Source organism: Catharus ustulatus, chromosome 8 (genome assembly GCF_009819885.2).
Source record: "Catharus ustulatus isolate bCatUst1 chromosome 8, bCatUst1.pri.v2, whole genome shotgun sequence".
In the NCBI taxonomy this organism is placed as follows: Eukaryota; Metazoa; Chordata; class Aves; order Passeriformes; family Turdidae; genus Catharus; species Catharus ustulatus.
This window is the reverse complement of record NC_046228.1, coordinates 15,571,767-15,587,104: the sequence shown is the minus strand read 5'-3', so window position 1 is coordinate 15,587,104 and position 15,338 is coordinate 15,571,767. Positions and strand designations below refer to the sequence as shown.

Below are 15,338 nucleotides of genomic sequence, written 5' to 3'. Positions count from 1 at the left end.
TAATGGCTTTGTGTTTCACTGGAAGCTTCATAACGCCTGCTATGGAAAATATTACAGAACACTCTCTCTTGTTCCCTCTTCTGTGGGTGTGTATGTGTGTTAAAGCTGTAACTTTAATTTCTGATACCTCTCCAGACATATTTCTTCTTGTTGGGATGAGCTGTTACAAGTTTTGCATACAATTACATGGACTGATGGTGTTTGCTTTGTTGGTTTCCATTATGTAGACAGGAATTGGGAGAATGTTTAGACATCTAAATAATGAGGGAAAACTGCACTTCAGAGAGATTATTGCTTTTTCTGTGTCAGGAAATAAACGTAAAGTTAGAAGTCCAGTCATGAACATACAGACTCAAAAAACCTGGCAGAATGGATGGGGAGGGTGGGGGACAGGCAGCACCAGCATAATGCTGAACTATGCAAATCAAAGCAGAGTATTTGTCTAATCCTCAGAAAAGTTAACTGTTTCGAAATGTCCATTTTTGTTTACAATGTTGTATTAGACATGTTAGGATTATTTGTTAACGTCTCTAAAATTTTTTGCCTTTGCAATGTCTATGTAAGTTAGACTGTGTACAGCTGGAAATTGCATGGTCTTTTTGTGTAGTACCAAGCACATCTATTGATGTGTAGAACCAAAAATTTGTAATAGACAAGATGCAAGGTGTTTAACATTTGGCTTTAAAGGCCAGATTTTGAAACCTGTAAGAATTTACTTGTGCTCTTCTTAGTTTTACTCTCTTAATGGTGAGGCAATATTTTGAGGAGTTGTTGTTGTCATAGCATATAAACCCCATTTTCTTTTGACACATGAAATTATGGGAAATCAAATAACTTGGAGAAATGTTTTGTTTAATTAAAGACTATTCAAAGAGGAAGCTGTTCATGCCTCTCTGTGTAAATAAGGTCTACACAGTACAGTGGTCAGGTGTTTGACATGAATTCTCATCTCTGTATTTGTTGTTCTAAAGTGGCATTTCAACAAGTTAGTTGCAATTGAAATATATTTGTGAAGTTGAGATACTATGAATTTTGAGTTACCTTTAAAAATTGACAGTTATGATGAAATAGTATTTCTTACAAAGTCTAACAGAGATTTTTGAAAGATGGGAATGAAAAACTGAAACAAAACGTTATACTGTTTTGGGACAATTTACTTTTAAATGAATGATGTGTTTTATTCTGATTTCTTTTGGATTAAAATAATGAAAAAAACCCTTTTTCTGTCTGATTTCTCTGGAATTTTTACAGCAGCTATATACTCTAATAGTTTATAAAAAATAAACTATCATCTTTTGTAGTTATGGTCCCGATACATGGTTAAAAATCTCAGCATAGCTAACTGAGGGACCAAAACTATATATATTTATGCATTTGCACTATTTAAAACATTATGGGTTTTTTTAAATATTACCTGTTTAAAGACTTAAATAAGGCTGGAATCATAAATATGAAATTTATGCAAAATTAAATTAAGCACAAATCCAAAGTCTGAATAAGTTTCCATATATTTTTCATCTTCTGCTGCTCTTCTCCCTTCCTTTCTTTGCTAGGTAAGGCCACATCATTTTGACCATCAATGAGAGCCCTAAGCTAGAATTATTGTACTGTGTACAGCAAACCTGTTGGGTTTTGCTTTTAAATCTTTGAAGAGCTAAGAATAAAAGCAAATATCCAAGTGCGCAAGCATAAATATTACTTTCTATGATTGAAATCTTTTTTTGTACGCAACTAAACTTGAAAAATTTAGAACTAGGCCATTCTCATGTCATTCATTACCTTTTCCCTGTCATGGGGAAATATACCAAGGAAAATTAGTTCAAGAAGAAATACTCTTTCCTGTGATAGAATAGCAGAGATTTGGGTTAAAAAAATAAAATAAGTTGAAGTATCTTCTGGGAATTTTTATTCATCACATTATTTTTTGGAATAATTTTGAGAACTTATGTAATGTGTTTTAATCATAAAACTTGTCATATCTGTGTTTAATTTCTGTGAAACCAAATACTCTCTGCTGAGTCTGCAATCCAACCTTCACATTCTATTTAAAGTCATTGCTTCATAAGCAATTTTTCTCTTTTCCTGTGAAGGCATAGTAATAATCTTTAAGATTTATTACTCAAAGCTCAATTTCACACTGACAATGTAGGCAATCTTTTGAAGTTGGAAGACAACATATGCTCATGCCAACAGCAATGCAAAACTTCACATGCTGTAGGGAGAGGGGAAGTTTTCTGGGGGATGTTTGTCTCTGGTTCCTTCTCATCCTCTGTGGCAGCACTTTCAACTGTACTTCAGCTCTTATTCCTGTTTATTCATTACAGCCTTTTGAAACTGGGGATTTTCCTGCCTGCCTGTCTTGAGCTGCTGTCTGTAAATGTTAGAGGGCATTGTTTGGTTTGAGGGAAGGTGTTGCTTAGTTGGCAGCACAACAGGAGCATGCTACCACCATTCTGTTCATCATTTTGCAAGGCTAAGTCATCACCATCTCAAAACACCTAGTTCTGGAATAATGACATTCATGGGGTAAAAGATACTACTTTTAAATGCATAATTATTATGAATCTCTTTGTCATTAGTGTCATTATGCTTGGGTACATACTGAGTTGCACATGTATAAACATGTTTATATTATAAATGCTCTTGAAGTTCAGAATTAGGCTTCTGTCGTGGAATGCGATGTTCAAATATTCAGAGAGGTCTCAGGATAATCCTAAAGAGCATCTAAACAAAAGAAAGATGCAAATATTAGATGGGAAGCATTTTTGAAGGTGAAATGGTATAGCTTTTGTCTGTACTAAATCTAAATGAAGTTCCTTTAATTGAAATAGAATTTTTAATCAATTAGTGCCATAAAGTAATTTCAGTAGTATGATTCATACTGAACTGAGCAGTACAAGAATTTTTATAAACTTTCAACTACAGCACCTTATTAAAATATTTGATACTGCAATTTGTAGGGGAAATGTGACATAAATTTAACTCAAAGGTGTCCTCCGTCCTTTCTCTTGCTAATATTCAGTGCTATTTGTAGCCATACATTTCTGCAGCCATTGCTTTTCTTGAATATATATATGCTTCATTCTGATTAGCTGAGTAGCTGGGATTGAGTGATCAGCAAGAATACATGGTCACCTACATGGTAGGTAGTGAGCTGTCTTTGGGGCTTCTTGGGAACTCCAGAAAGCCATGATAACTTCAGTGGGAGAGAAGTGTGGCAGGTGGAAAATGGAGATGGGAATAAATGAGGATGTGTGATCTCTATAACTAAGCACTGAAATGTTGTGCTGGGGTCCCAAACAATCTTCTGTAAAATAAATGCAGTCTAAAGGTAGTTAAATCAACAAATGAGAACCCCTTTGTGAAATGCTGGAATTTTGTTTTTTGTAAGGCTCTTCTCTACACAGACTTTGCAGTCCTGTTGGGCTGCAAATGTTCCATCTGCTTCCACTGTTCATTCTTGTCTTATACAAAAATGTGTCATCTGTGAGGTCTGGTACTATTTGCTCTCCATCTGACTGTCTTTTCATTAGTGTAAGTTAGTTCTATTTATTCAGACTAAAATAATTTGAAAAAGACATTAAGGAAAGGATTTTAAGATATCTGTGTTGAGGTTTTGGTTTATTAATCCCACTTAAGTGGGGAAGTTGTCGTACCGTGACAGGAAATGTAATGACAACAAAACTATTTCATTTTTTATTTTCATGTTTCTGCTGTTTTTAAGATTGCCTTGTCTCCTTAAGAGCTACTTGGCTCTTCCCAGTGTTGTTTTCAGACACATGTAGTGTTTAGATAGAAAAGTTGCTGAAGTAGCATTTTATAATTGAAAAGTTTTGCCAATGCTACTGTTTTACCTTGAAATATACCGCTCCAAATAGCGAGCTTGTTGAATTACTTATGTCTTACAAGATCTTGGGCTGGCAGTTTAAGAGCTAATAAAAGCTTACTTTTTGTAGTGATAATATTCTGGGCAAATGTGTGACTAAATTCCAGGAGGCATCAATCTCATCTAATAGTTTATTTCTTGCCTATAGGAAATACTGAGCTCTTTAGCACAGTTGCCAGGTTGGGTTACTAATGTGTCACCATCTTAATAGCATGTATAGAATAGAAAGGAATAAAAAACACTGAGTGAACTTACAAAGTTTGCAAAATTAGACCTGATTTAGTTGGGAAGAGATCGGAGTTAATATAACTGGAGGGGAAAAATGACTGATTTGAAGTGTGAGATAGCAAAGGCAGCAGGGTTCAGAGGAGTCCCAGAGTGTGGGAACTGTCCCTTTGCACGTCACCCTTCAGGTTCTTCAGAACCAGCTGTACAAGCAGTTGGTACTGATGCTGCCTTGGAGGCTGTGGGGTGGGCTTGCTGATAGTTCAGAATCCCTTCTATACCTATTTAAAATTTAAAAATGGTGTAGGGGGAAGCAGGGGAGCAATAGTATGTACATACTTTTTCTTCTTTCTGCCTTTCAGTATTTTATGTTGGCATCTGCACTTCAGAGATCCAATTTGGCTGTTACTGAAGGCAGTATCTCTTATCAGTGGCTGCTGAAGGCTTTTTCTAGCAGAGCAAGATTTCTTAAATTGTCTTCCTCTTAATCCAACTTGGTAGCTCTTTAATGCCTTCTTGTTTGTTTGTTTGTTTCCCCCACTGCTTTTCCTGCCTCTCAACCTCACCAGTGTGCTTTCCTTTCATCTTTGTGATCTGCTCTGTTGTGGGTTAGTGCCATCTGTTTCCTCTGAATTTTAAGATTTGCCAGGCTACTCCAGGAAGCATTATATGTGATACTAGAAAAGATAAAGCAGCCTGGCTGTTAAAAACGTGAGTTTTTAACAGATTTTTAAACTAAAGTGAAAATATGAAAATAGATGAACCTTCCCTCTCGCACGTTGCTTGCTTGATTGTGTTCCTCAGGAAAGGACACCTAAGCTGGTTTTGGGTATTGAATGAAGTTCATGTGTTTGATCAAGTCTTTGAGGCCCAGTGTGTGGGACTTAGCTGCATACAGCTTACATGTAGATTGTGTTTTTCTGGTGATGGAATTCAGTTGTGTATGTATGTGAGCCTGTGTTAGCAGGGAGATTGCTGCCACACTTGCATTGTTACTATTGGAGGAAAAATCAGCCAAAAGGGGCTGCAGAGGTTCATATGACCAAATTATTGTAGTGCCCATCTGCACATCCATTGCATCCATCAGTGGAAGTTGAGAATCACCTTTTGAACCACTTGTAGATGAGTGTCCATCTTTGCAGTTCTCCTGGATGATCCTTCTGTTGTGGAAAAACATGTTGTATAATTATACTTGATTCTATCACCTTCCCTCAGTTCATGAATGCATTTTCCCTGGTATTTTAATTCACCTGTAAACTTCCAGATCCCTAAGAACTTCAGAGACCCTCTGTTCAAAAGCAAATGCTTGACATATTTTCCTTTCTGATCTTAGAAAATCATTGCATAACTCATAATGTCCTAAAGCAAGTATTGTTCTGAACTGCTGACTGCTTCAAGAATACAAATGAGTGTTCCAAGCTAGAAACAAGATTCTGGTACCTTATAAATCAAGGAGGTTCCCAGTGTTGTCAAATAAATTTTCCTTTAGCTAGTATAGCTCTGAAATTTCTAGTCTGGAAATGTTGATCTCTTTTTCATAGAGGTAATGATATTTTATATTGATTTAAGATGTGTCTTTAAGATTTCCTTGAAGTGTGCATCTTTGATCTTGTGGCCACATAATTGCATGAACAAGATAAATACCAGAAGTGAAGAAAGAATGTTCTTAAAAATCTCAAAATACTTTCTATTAAGTCTTCCATAAAAATGTGATACTAATAAATGTTGTTGCCCTTTTCTAAATTTGAAATTACATGGTCAAATTCATTTTGAGTTATGACATGGAGAGCATGTAGATGTAGTCCTTTTGAGTTAATGTTTTATGGATTAATAATTTTATTGTTTCCTAGGACTACTACTTATCTGATACAAATACAAGGTGCAGTTTCAGTCCCATATTACAGTAAAACAGTCCAAAAATCCCAGAAAAGTTATTTTTCATTAGTTTTGTGTTGCCTTGAGATGCAGTTAAAATCTGAGCAGTTAATTTGAATGAGTTTTGATTTATTTCAACAGTGGGCAATCTTAGCTGCTTTGGGGAATTCCATTACAGCATTAACACTGAGTTTCCTTGACTGCATTGCAAGACTTGAGGTTTATTTAAGATTTAAGAGTTTATTCTGCTGGTCTGTTCAAAGCTTAAAGTTCTGTCCTTCATGATACAGTTTCATGTTCATAAAAATACACTTAGCTTCTGGGATGAGGTGAGTTAATAGTTTCAGGAGAGTTACCAGCGGGTGAAAAGGAATCTGTTGTTCCTTTGCGTTTGAGGCCATGCAATTTGGGACACAGCAGTTATGTAACTTTGTACCTGCCAGTTACAGAACGTTGCTAAGGATGGACAAACACCAACGCAGGGATGATCCTGCTGCGAGCTGCACAGTCCATCAGTGCACTTTTTACATGGGAAAATGGGCTCATCCCTTCTTAAAGCACCTGGCTTTGCCTTAATACTGCAATGATCTAGGAAAGAATCATTTGTACAGAATTTAGAAATATTTTGGAGATGGTTTTCTGTGCAAAAAAACATTTACATGTGGCACCAAAAGCAGTACATGGGGAGCAGATGCATTGGTGGGGGTACAGTTTAAGGCGCTCCCAGTTACTTTTTGTCTTCTGTTGGAAATGCCAAAGAGAGAATGTAACTTCATGTACATAACTCTGGTAATTTCATTGTTTGTAATAGTGCAGTAATCTTATTTTCTCCCAAATGTCTTCATTCAAGAAAAATTTCTAAATTATTTACTTTCTAGAGTATTTACTTGGACTAGAGGCATTATGAAATTTACCTGATGAACTAGTCCTGCTACTTAATCTGTTGTGCTGTGAATTTTGACTTGTGTGAAAGATGGGTATTTTTAAATTAATTTGTTTCAAATGACACATTCAAACTTCACATCCTGAGAAAGCAACATCAGAAAGTGTGCATTGACATTCTGAAGGCTTCTTGGAAAAAAGTAACATTTAAATATGAATACTACTCAAAACTGAGATCATTTTCAAATTACGTGTGTATATGTATACAAAATAGAAACAACAATGGTGAAACTTCACCTTCTTTGAGTATTTAAATGTGATGCAGTGTTTTTATATCAGCAAAAACTGACTTGCCTGTCTTCCTGTTTAAGTGAATTGCACTATTTTGCCCCTGGAATTTACGGCAAATATACCTCAAGTGAGTTTCAGTAACTTTTATGGGCATAAAGATTTTGTGTGAATGCAAGTATAGATAAAAGTATTATTCTGCAGTGCAGTATTTGTATATAAGAGTTATAATACATGAGTAGCAATAGGCTATTCTAAAATTTACAGAAGCCTGTAGTAGATTTCTGCCATCATGTACTGATCTTGATTAGAGCCTAAAACTTTACGTTAAGCATATAAACTTCAGAAGAAACGCATACTGAAATAATGCTTCTTTATTTAATTTTTAGATTGGTAACATTCTGAGAAACCTCTTTTGGATAAATTGCTCTCAGAATGTGTCCATAACTGTACCTTGAAACATGCGTTTTTGGGAATATGGGCATTCATCAAGACAACAACTTGCTACGAGAGATCTGTCAATGATTCTTTGCCAATGTAATAACTAATAAAACAGGACAATAACTAGAAAGCAGGATGACTAATTTTATTCTTGCTGCAAAGCCAACTCTAGTATTAATTCTCACTATTGCAAGAAGCAGAGTCTCTCTCAGGGCTTACCAACCACCTCACTGTGGCTGAGTAGCTGTTCACACTAACAGCTCCTGCTGTCTTCGTGTTTACCATAAATTGCAGAACAGTTCATCGTAGCCCTTGAAATTTTTTAATCCCTCCAATGACATAGTCCTGTACTTGCCTTTTTGTGACCTCACTGATAGTGGAAGAAAAAAGGTGTTAGGGGTATGGTGTTTGATCAGGGCTGGAGGAGGAAGCTGCTTGGGTGGAAGAGAGGTGCTGTGCTGAAGGAGGGCGAGCCTTGCTCTGGGTAGCCCTGGGGCCCTCAATCCAAAAAAGAGTAGCCAGGGAATGCTGAGGGGTCTGGTGGGACACCTGCGTGTGTAGGGCAGGACTGGAAGGCACTATGTTAGTTTTGAAAATAGGAGATGGGGTTGGGAAGGAGCAGGAACACTGATAATGTTATAATGAGGAGAAAAAGAAACAAAACAAAGCTCTGTTACCTCTTACATAAGCTCACTTCTGTTGAAAAACCCTGCTTGATCCCCAGCCCTCCACATTTGATTACCTTGGAAGGATAGATGGCTTTTGTGATAGATCAGAGATCCTGTGTAGAAGGCATGTGTTTTCCAGATTATGCTCTGTTTTTCTAAAATTTCAGATCAAAAATGCTGGTTTCTGCATTTGCCACTACATCACGAAATATGGTTCTAAAGTTGTCCAACACTGTGGATTTGCCATTGATGCATGTCTCATTGAAATGCTGAGTTAATTCTGGTAGTTATGAAGGCATTTTGTCAATCTAGTTTTATTCATCTAAACGTACTGACTATTGATTTCATATTGTTTTAGTAGGATTTTAGTATTTACATATGGTTAATTATTTAAATTTAATCTTAATTGGAAAATATATTCTCCACAATTATTTAATAAAATGCAAATGAGTTCTTTTAATTAGGATTACTGTTGATGATGTTTATTGCCCCTTAAAACCATAATCCTAAATTATTATTTTATTATACTGTCCTTATATGCCTGATTTTCTAATACCTTTGCCCTTTGCTATGTAGAAAACTTGCACAGCAGGTATGTTCTTTTTTTTTTTTTTCTTTTTTTCTTCCCTGGCTGTATCATCTTCAACTTTTTTTCTTGTCTTGGGTTGTTTGAATTTCATCTTGCACTTTTAAATGTCTTTTCCTTCTTTATGGTGGGAGGGGAAAAATAGAAGAGGTAGAAGCTACATTTTCATTGCTTTTGGAGCTAAATCTAATGACAGCTGTACCGACAATTTTCTTCTGTGTTTACATGCAGCCAGGAGCTATGGGCGGAGAAGAGGTAAAAGTATTTACTAAATGTTTTGTTTGCTGAATAGTGGGAGAAATAAATATTTAGTTTTCTTGTGATAAGATGATGCTACCAATTTGAACATTATTTAGTTGATCAGTTGCTTCATATAAATCAATCTCATGTTTTTCCCTTGCAAAACAGCTCCCTTTTAACAGCATCTTAAAGCAGTGATGATCCTGAGCTGATAACTTCAAGTGTGTTGCTATTACTAGAGAACTGGAGGATGACTGAATGTAAAGACTCTCATGACACATATTTCTGACTTGAAATGCATAGTGTTCCAAAAAAATATCAGGTTTGGGTTTGTGTTTGGTGTTTGTTTGTTTTGTAGAAGTGCAATGTGAAGTGCTGCATTGAACATTTGAAAATTACTTTTTTTCTTATGTGAAGCAGCTTTTGCTGAATATTAGACTTAATTACTTTGAATTACGTCAGGTAGAACATGTGGATACCAATACTAGTAAGTGAACAGCAAATATTGAGAATCATTTTGAAAAGTTACAGTATTTGAGCACATTTTAATAGTAGATTGTCATAGATAACCCTTACAACAAAAGCAAACTGAAAATATTTTATAAATGTACAGTGCTGCATATGAGTTAGAATATTCTGAGAGATTAATGAGCAGGGACAATAGTTAAGGCCTACAGCTGTATTGAGCAAACCACCAATGCAGCTTGTGCACATTTATGTCTTGTGCTGTAGCTTACACAGACTGTTGAGAAAATAACAGCTTTTAAGAATTACATTTAGGCAATGCCATCTGCACAGGGTACTTTAGCATTAAACTTAATTTTATCTTCCTTTCCATGAAGTTCTTTGCCAACTATGCAGGTGACATTGCCTTCTTTTCCAAATGTAGAATTGGCATCCCGTTTGTGAAGAACCTTAGAGACAGATATTTCCTTGCACAGACCAATAGCGTCTAAGGTCTTGTCATTTGTATGGATTGAGGTGGCAAGCTGTACAGGCCATACTAACACTGTTTGTAATAAAGAATTTGCTCTGAATTTGTACCAAGCTGACTCATTTTAGTATTTATTTGATAGCTAAATCTGAAATGAAAGATTCAAATTTTTCTCAAAACTTAACCTTCCTATTTTTCCCCACCTGCAGAGTTCAGGCTACTGTTAACAGATGTTGAAAGGATTCTAAGACTTTTTCAGTGCTTTCATGGTACTGAAACAAATTGGGAAGTATGTGGAGTATACAGTAAGGTATACTCTCTGTGCACATAAACACTGTTTAATTTTATTTTAAGATTGTGGCAGATGTTTCCAGATTGATCAAATGGCACCAAAGTAGGAAATGAGGTAGGAATCTGTAGGATACTATAAATTACTTGCAACTCATATTTAGTTGTAGAAGCAAAATGCAATAATGCAGAAGTAATTGTGATGAATGTAATTCAGACTGTTTTATACAAATTTTAGTAAAGACAAAACAGGGCAAACAAGTTCTGAATGTGCTGGCTTTTCAGATTTCTTTTCTCGCTACCAAGAAACATGTTTCATTCCACAAGACTTGTTTCCTCTGTGAAATGCAGACTATAAGTAGATTTGTGTGTGTGTGTCTTGTCATTAATGTTAGGGATTTTTACTTGCCTCATTCGTATTACAGTCTGTGATGTTCATACTTTATCATTACCTTGACTTTTTAACATTGGTTTTGAGCTTTCTTAAGTGTGAAATTCTACAACAGTCTGTTAAAAATGTGTTGGTTATGAAATAGTCTGATATATCCCTCTCTATTATTGCTTTTCCCATTTTTATTGGGATAATATGCAGAGTAACCATAGGAAAGTCTGTGCAAGGACTCATTTTATGTTTGTTATACTTGGATATTTTAATTAGTGTTTGATTCTGTCACTGTGACTGAGCATCTTCATTGAGAAGAGGTTTTGTCAGAGATTTCTTGAGGTTTGCCATAAACTTGCAGTTCTCTACTTGATTCTCTGTTTCCTTTGAGAAAAGAGATGAGCATTTCTTTGTAGGTATCATGTTTAGAGCTGTTGAGTCATATTCTTGGTACCTTGTTTTTTGACTTTTACAACTAGTTTTTCAGGTACAGATGTAACCACTGCTGTGGGAAATCAGCCCAAAGTATTTTGCTACACTGACAACTCAGATGCCCAGAGAGGGGTACAGGAGTATGGTACAAAAAAAGTGCATTTAGTGATGCTTTCCCGTAATGTTCTCCCAGAAATTTGCCCCAGGGGGTCTCTTGAGGTGATTTTTTATATTTATTGCGTTAGATTGCATTTTTCTCCTGTTCTTACTCCTTCGCTTTTCTAAACCTACATAAATACTTCAACATCCCAAAAAGTCTGTAGCAAGGGTTTCCAAAGTTTGCCTTGCTTCCAGCCTTGGCATGTGCTGATTGTGTTCAATGAAGTTTATTTTTCCCTTACTGGAGAAGACCATGAACAGTCATTCCCTATTCCCTTGTCTGTATGCTTTCCATGATTTTAAATGTATTCTTCTTGCATTTAGCTCTGTACCTGACTTAGCTATAAACTTACCATAATTTGCATTTATTTAAGGTGTACACTGCCAAACATCTGGCATGGTGCTTAAAGCTGGTATCTTGCTTTGCTGTGAATTTTTATGATTTCCTTCAGAATTCAGTTTCCTCTGCAGACCTGTACTTTAGTTGAACACCTTGTTATTAATTTGATATGTCATCGTCCACTAATGGCTCATGTTTGTTGATTGGTTACTTTTTTACAAGAAGGTAGGTTGATGAGCAGGAATTAAAATATGATTTTTCTCTTGAGTAATGTCAATCTCTGAGATATTTTCAGATTTCCTGCTTTTCAATGATTGCTCTGATTTGATATTTTTACACAGTTTTAGTGTTCTTAATTATTTTTTTCGCTCATGCAAATGTTCCCTCTTATGTTGAAATGCATGTGTTCTTACACATGCATGACCTGTTTGTCCATTAATGGCATAATCATCAAAAGTCTGTTTTATGCTCTAAAGCCACCATTTCTGACAACAAAATTCTACTTTGAAAGGTAGCATCTGTACATCCTTCTGATTGTGGTATTTACCCTGTATTTTATATTGATGTGTAAATGCATGGTAGGATTTTTGCTTCAGTGGATTTTTGTGTCTGTGATCTGTCAGTATTTAACATTCAATATATTCTTTTTAATCAACACTTTTCTGATGCCTGATGTTTGTAAAAAAAAAAAAAAATCAGGCTGGTCTTGTGTGGCAGTGAGAACATCTTTCCTGAGAACATCTTTCCTGACTTCATTAGCTCATCTTTCATATACAGGATTACTGCTTCTTTTTCTAATCTGTCCTTTGCTACTGGAGACAATTATTTTCAGTATATATGTTTTTCTGACTGCTGCCCCTTTGTCTTGATTTCTGTTCTTGCCTGTTTTTATTTCCTTTGCTTCCCTGTGCTGTTAACACCAGTATGGTATTAGCCCTTAGGTCTTGCTATGTCCGTTTCATGTGATCCATTATTTTGAATTTAATTATGTGCACTTACAAAAGTATAAATGCGTTTCTATCTGTAATTAACCCCCCTGTTAACTGTTTGTGTCAATTAATTATAATTCCATCCCTGGGAGCAATCCTCCATAGTATGAGGGGACAAGTAATCTTTTCAGAGCTGAGGTGTGGTTCTTATTTATATATCTCTCTGTATTGCAGGACTTATTTTTCAGCTCAGGTATAGGGAATTGTTAAATTCCAAAGCTGGCCAGTGTTGATTATGTACAGTCCTTGAATATTTTTTAATCTTCCTTGTTAATAAATCTGTTCTTAAGATAATGTGTGTATACTTTGTTAGTATAGCAACGAGTTAATTGCATCAGATGGTTACAAACAAATTCTTTACTTTTCATTAACAAACTGAATAGCAGTCATTTGTGTTGATTTTCCTCATTCATTACTGAAAGGATTTTTTAACTCTGAGTAGCAAACAGGCTGACAGGCTGTTCTAGCTAGCAAGTGCAAGTTCTTTGTGGTTTATTTAACAAGATTTTTTTTCTTGTTCACTAAGTTTCTTCACTTTGTGTTTAACATCTACAGTCCAAAGCTTTCCATGTTTATTTTGCTGTTTGCCCTCCCACTCAGCATGAGCCTGTGTTCTGTGGAGGTGGAAGTGCTGCAGCCCTTCTTGTCAGCTCTTGTTATACAGCACTCAAAGGACTGTCCTGCTCTGCAGTGCAGTGGCTTGAGGGATCTTGAGATGATTCCTTCAGGATATGTTATGGAAGGTGTAAATCTCTAAGAATTGGTTTGAAATGTAAATCTTGCAAAGGTTATGTTTCTAGCTATGACACATAATCTCATCAGATAACTTGTTTTTAATTTCTGTCCATTTACAAGGGTTTGTTTTGAAGCTAAATTAGGTTTATTGTCTTGCAAGGACAATACACTCTTGGAAAAATAGAAACAATACAAATGAACATGAATTGGACAACTGGACCACCTAGCTGGGTCATTTAATGCAAGTTCTGTTAAAAAGTAAAACAGTAAAAGCTTTTTCCTGAAGTACTTAATTCTCCAGGAAACAGTGTTAACTATAGATCCTACAAAATCTGTTGCAGGTCGGTCTTCACTGTTTCCTTTTGAAGATGGCTTCCTAGACGACAGCCATGGTGATCAGTCGCTGTCCTCGGGTCTCAGCTCTCCCACGCGCTGCCAGAATGGGGAAAGAGTGGAACGCTATTCTAGAAAGGTCTTTGTTGGAGGTCTTCCTCCTGACATTGATGAAGGTACTGTAAATCACTTGCATTGCTGAAATGTGGGAATTGGCTTTCAGATAATTACTATTAAAAAGATCAGATTTTCATAGAAGCAGAAGGATTTACCCAGTTGTGTCTCTTGTAGTGATTGTGATGTTACTTAGAACAAACACACACTACCCCCTGAAACACTTGAGAATTTACTTTGTGTTCTTGTGAACTGCTGATCAGAAGAGATGGAGGCAGAAGTGGCTGCATAGCAGGTCTGATCTGCATGTCTTCCCACAACTGTCAAGTGGGAAAGCTGAAAAAGGGAACTTAGTGGGTACTGGCTCTCCTCCATAGTCTTTCCCTATTCTTGGATGTGGTTGATTTTAAGGACTTTCTTAATGCAGACCTTACCAAAATACCATGGGCTTTAAATAATCAGCTCTTATACCCAGCATGTATGCAGATGATAAATATATGGTAATAATGTGGTTACAAAGGAATAACCTGCTTAGGAAGGATGGTCAGAAGGATGGTCAGAGTTTTTCTCAATCGTTACCTGCTGTACTTGTGTGTGCCCCCACAAACCCTTACTCCTGAACTAAAATCATGACAGTTTTTGGTGTATTTTTCATAGCTGGAATATAGCTGGAATCCACCCCTGTCTAGCTTCAATGGGCATACACAGGGAATTTGAGGATGGCTTATAATTAAAAGAGAGAGATCTGCTAATCTGAAGCCTAAACTGTGTACAGTTTTAATGAAAAAATAGTATGAGTTGCCAGTCCATGTTTTCAGAGACCTCAAATACAGTTCCTATGTCACACCAAGAGTTGCAGGGCTGTACAGGGTCTGGTGGGTAATCTGGATTTGCAGCTGTGAGAAGCAACAGCCCAGCAGGGACAACTGATGTGAACATTGCTGGGTCACTCAGAATCAAAAATACATACCCTGTCCTGTGAGGAAGTAACATGGTGACCTGGAGCTGTCACTCTCTTTGCTGTAAGGTCTCATTCAGTAACCCTTTCTCCTTCAGCTCTTCAGGTACACAGGTGTGTGTTCTGTCTCCAGATGCTTGAAAAATCTGGCATACAATTCATGGGGTCAGAGAAATTGGACACATCTCAGTGTCAGCAATCCAGAACCTGGAAAACCCCACTGCCTTTCTCCTGATGGCTTCTTACTCTGATCTACCTAACATCACATTAGACACAATTTTAAACTAATTCTTTCTTTAAAGTACATGTGAAAATGTATTGAGAAAATAAGATTTTTTCAAAAACAATTTTAAATACTTTTTTTCTGAAGGATTTCCATGTAAAACAAAACTGTCCTGTAGGATAGCTCATGATGTGGTTACATGATGGTTCCAAATTGATGCTTAAAAGTGAATAAAAAATTTGGTAATTCAAAGCAGATTTCCTGAGGGGCCTGAGGAAGGTGAAATGCCCACAGTGGCATGACCTGCTGCAGCCTCTTTCTAGGGCAGGCTGCAAGGAGCAGCCGTGCTGACATGGAGCT

General features: G+C 36.4%; 1 protein-coding gene across 7 annotated transcripts in view; it reads left to right on the top strand.

The window, feature by feature from the left end:
- CPEB3 (cytoplasmic polyadenylation element binding protein 3) overlaps positions 1 to 15,338 on the top strand; it is an 82,215-nt gene that overhangs the window by 39,526 nt on the left and 27,351 nt on the right. For 5 of the 7 annotated variants that reach the window (XM_033065643.2, XM_033065637.2, XM_033065642.1 and 2 more), the window contains exons 5-6: positions 9,083 to 9,106; positions 13,692 to 13,859. In XM_033065643.2, the coding sequence (XP_032921534.1) occupies positions 9,083 to 9,106; positions 13,692 to 13,859 (192 nt within the window). The remainder of the gene's footprint in view (positions 1 to 9,082; positions 9,107 to 13,691; positions 13,860 to 15,338) is intronic. The other 2 variants (XM_033065644.1, XM_033065638.1) reach the window with 1 other exon arrangement.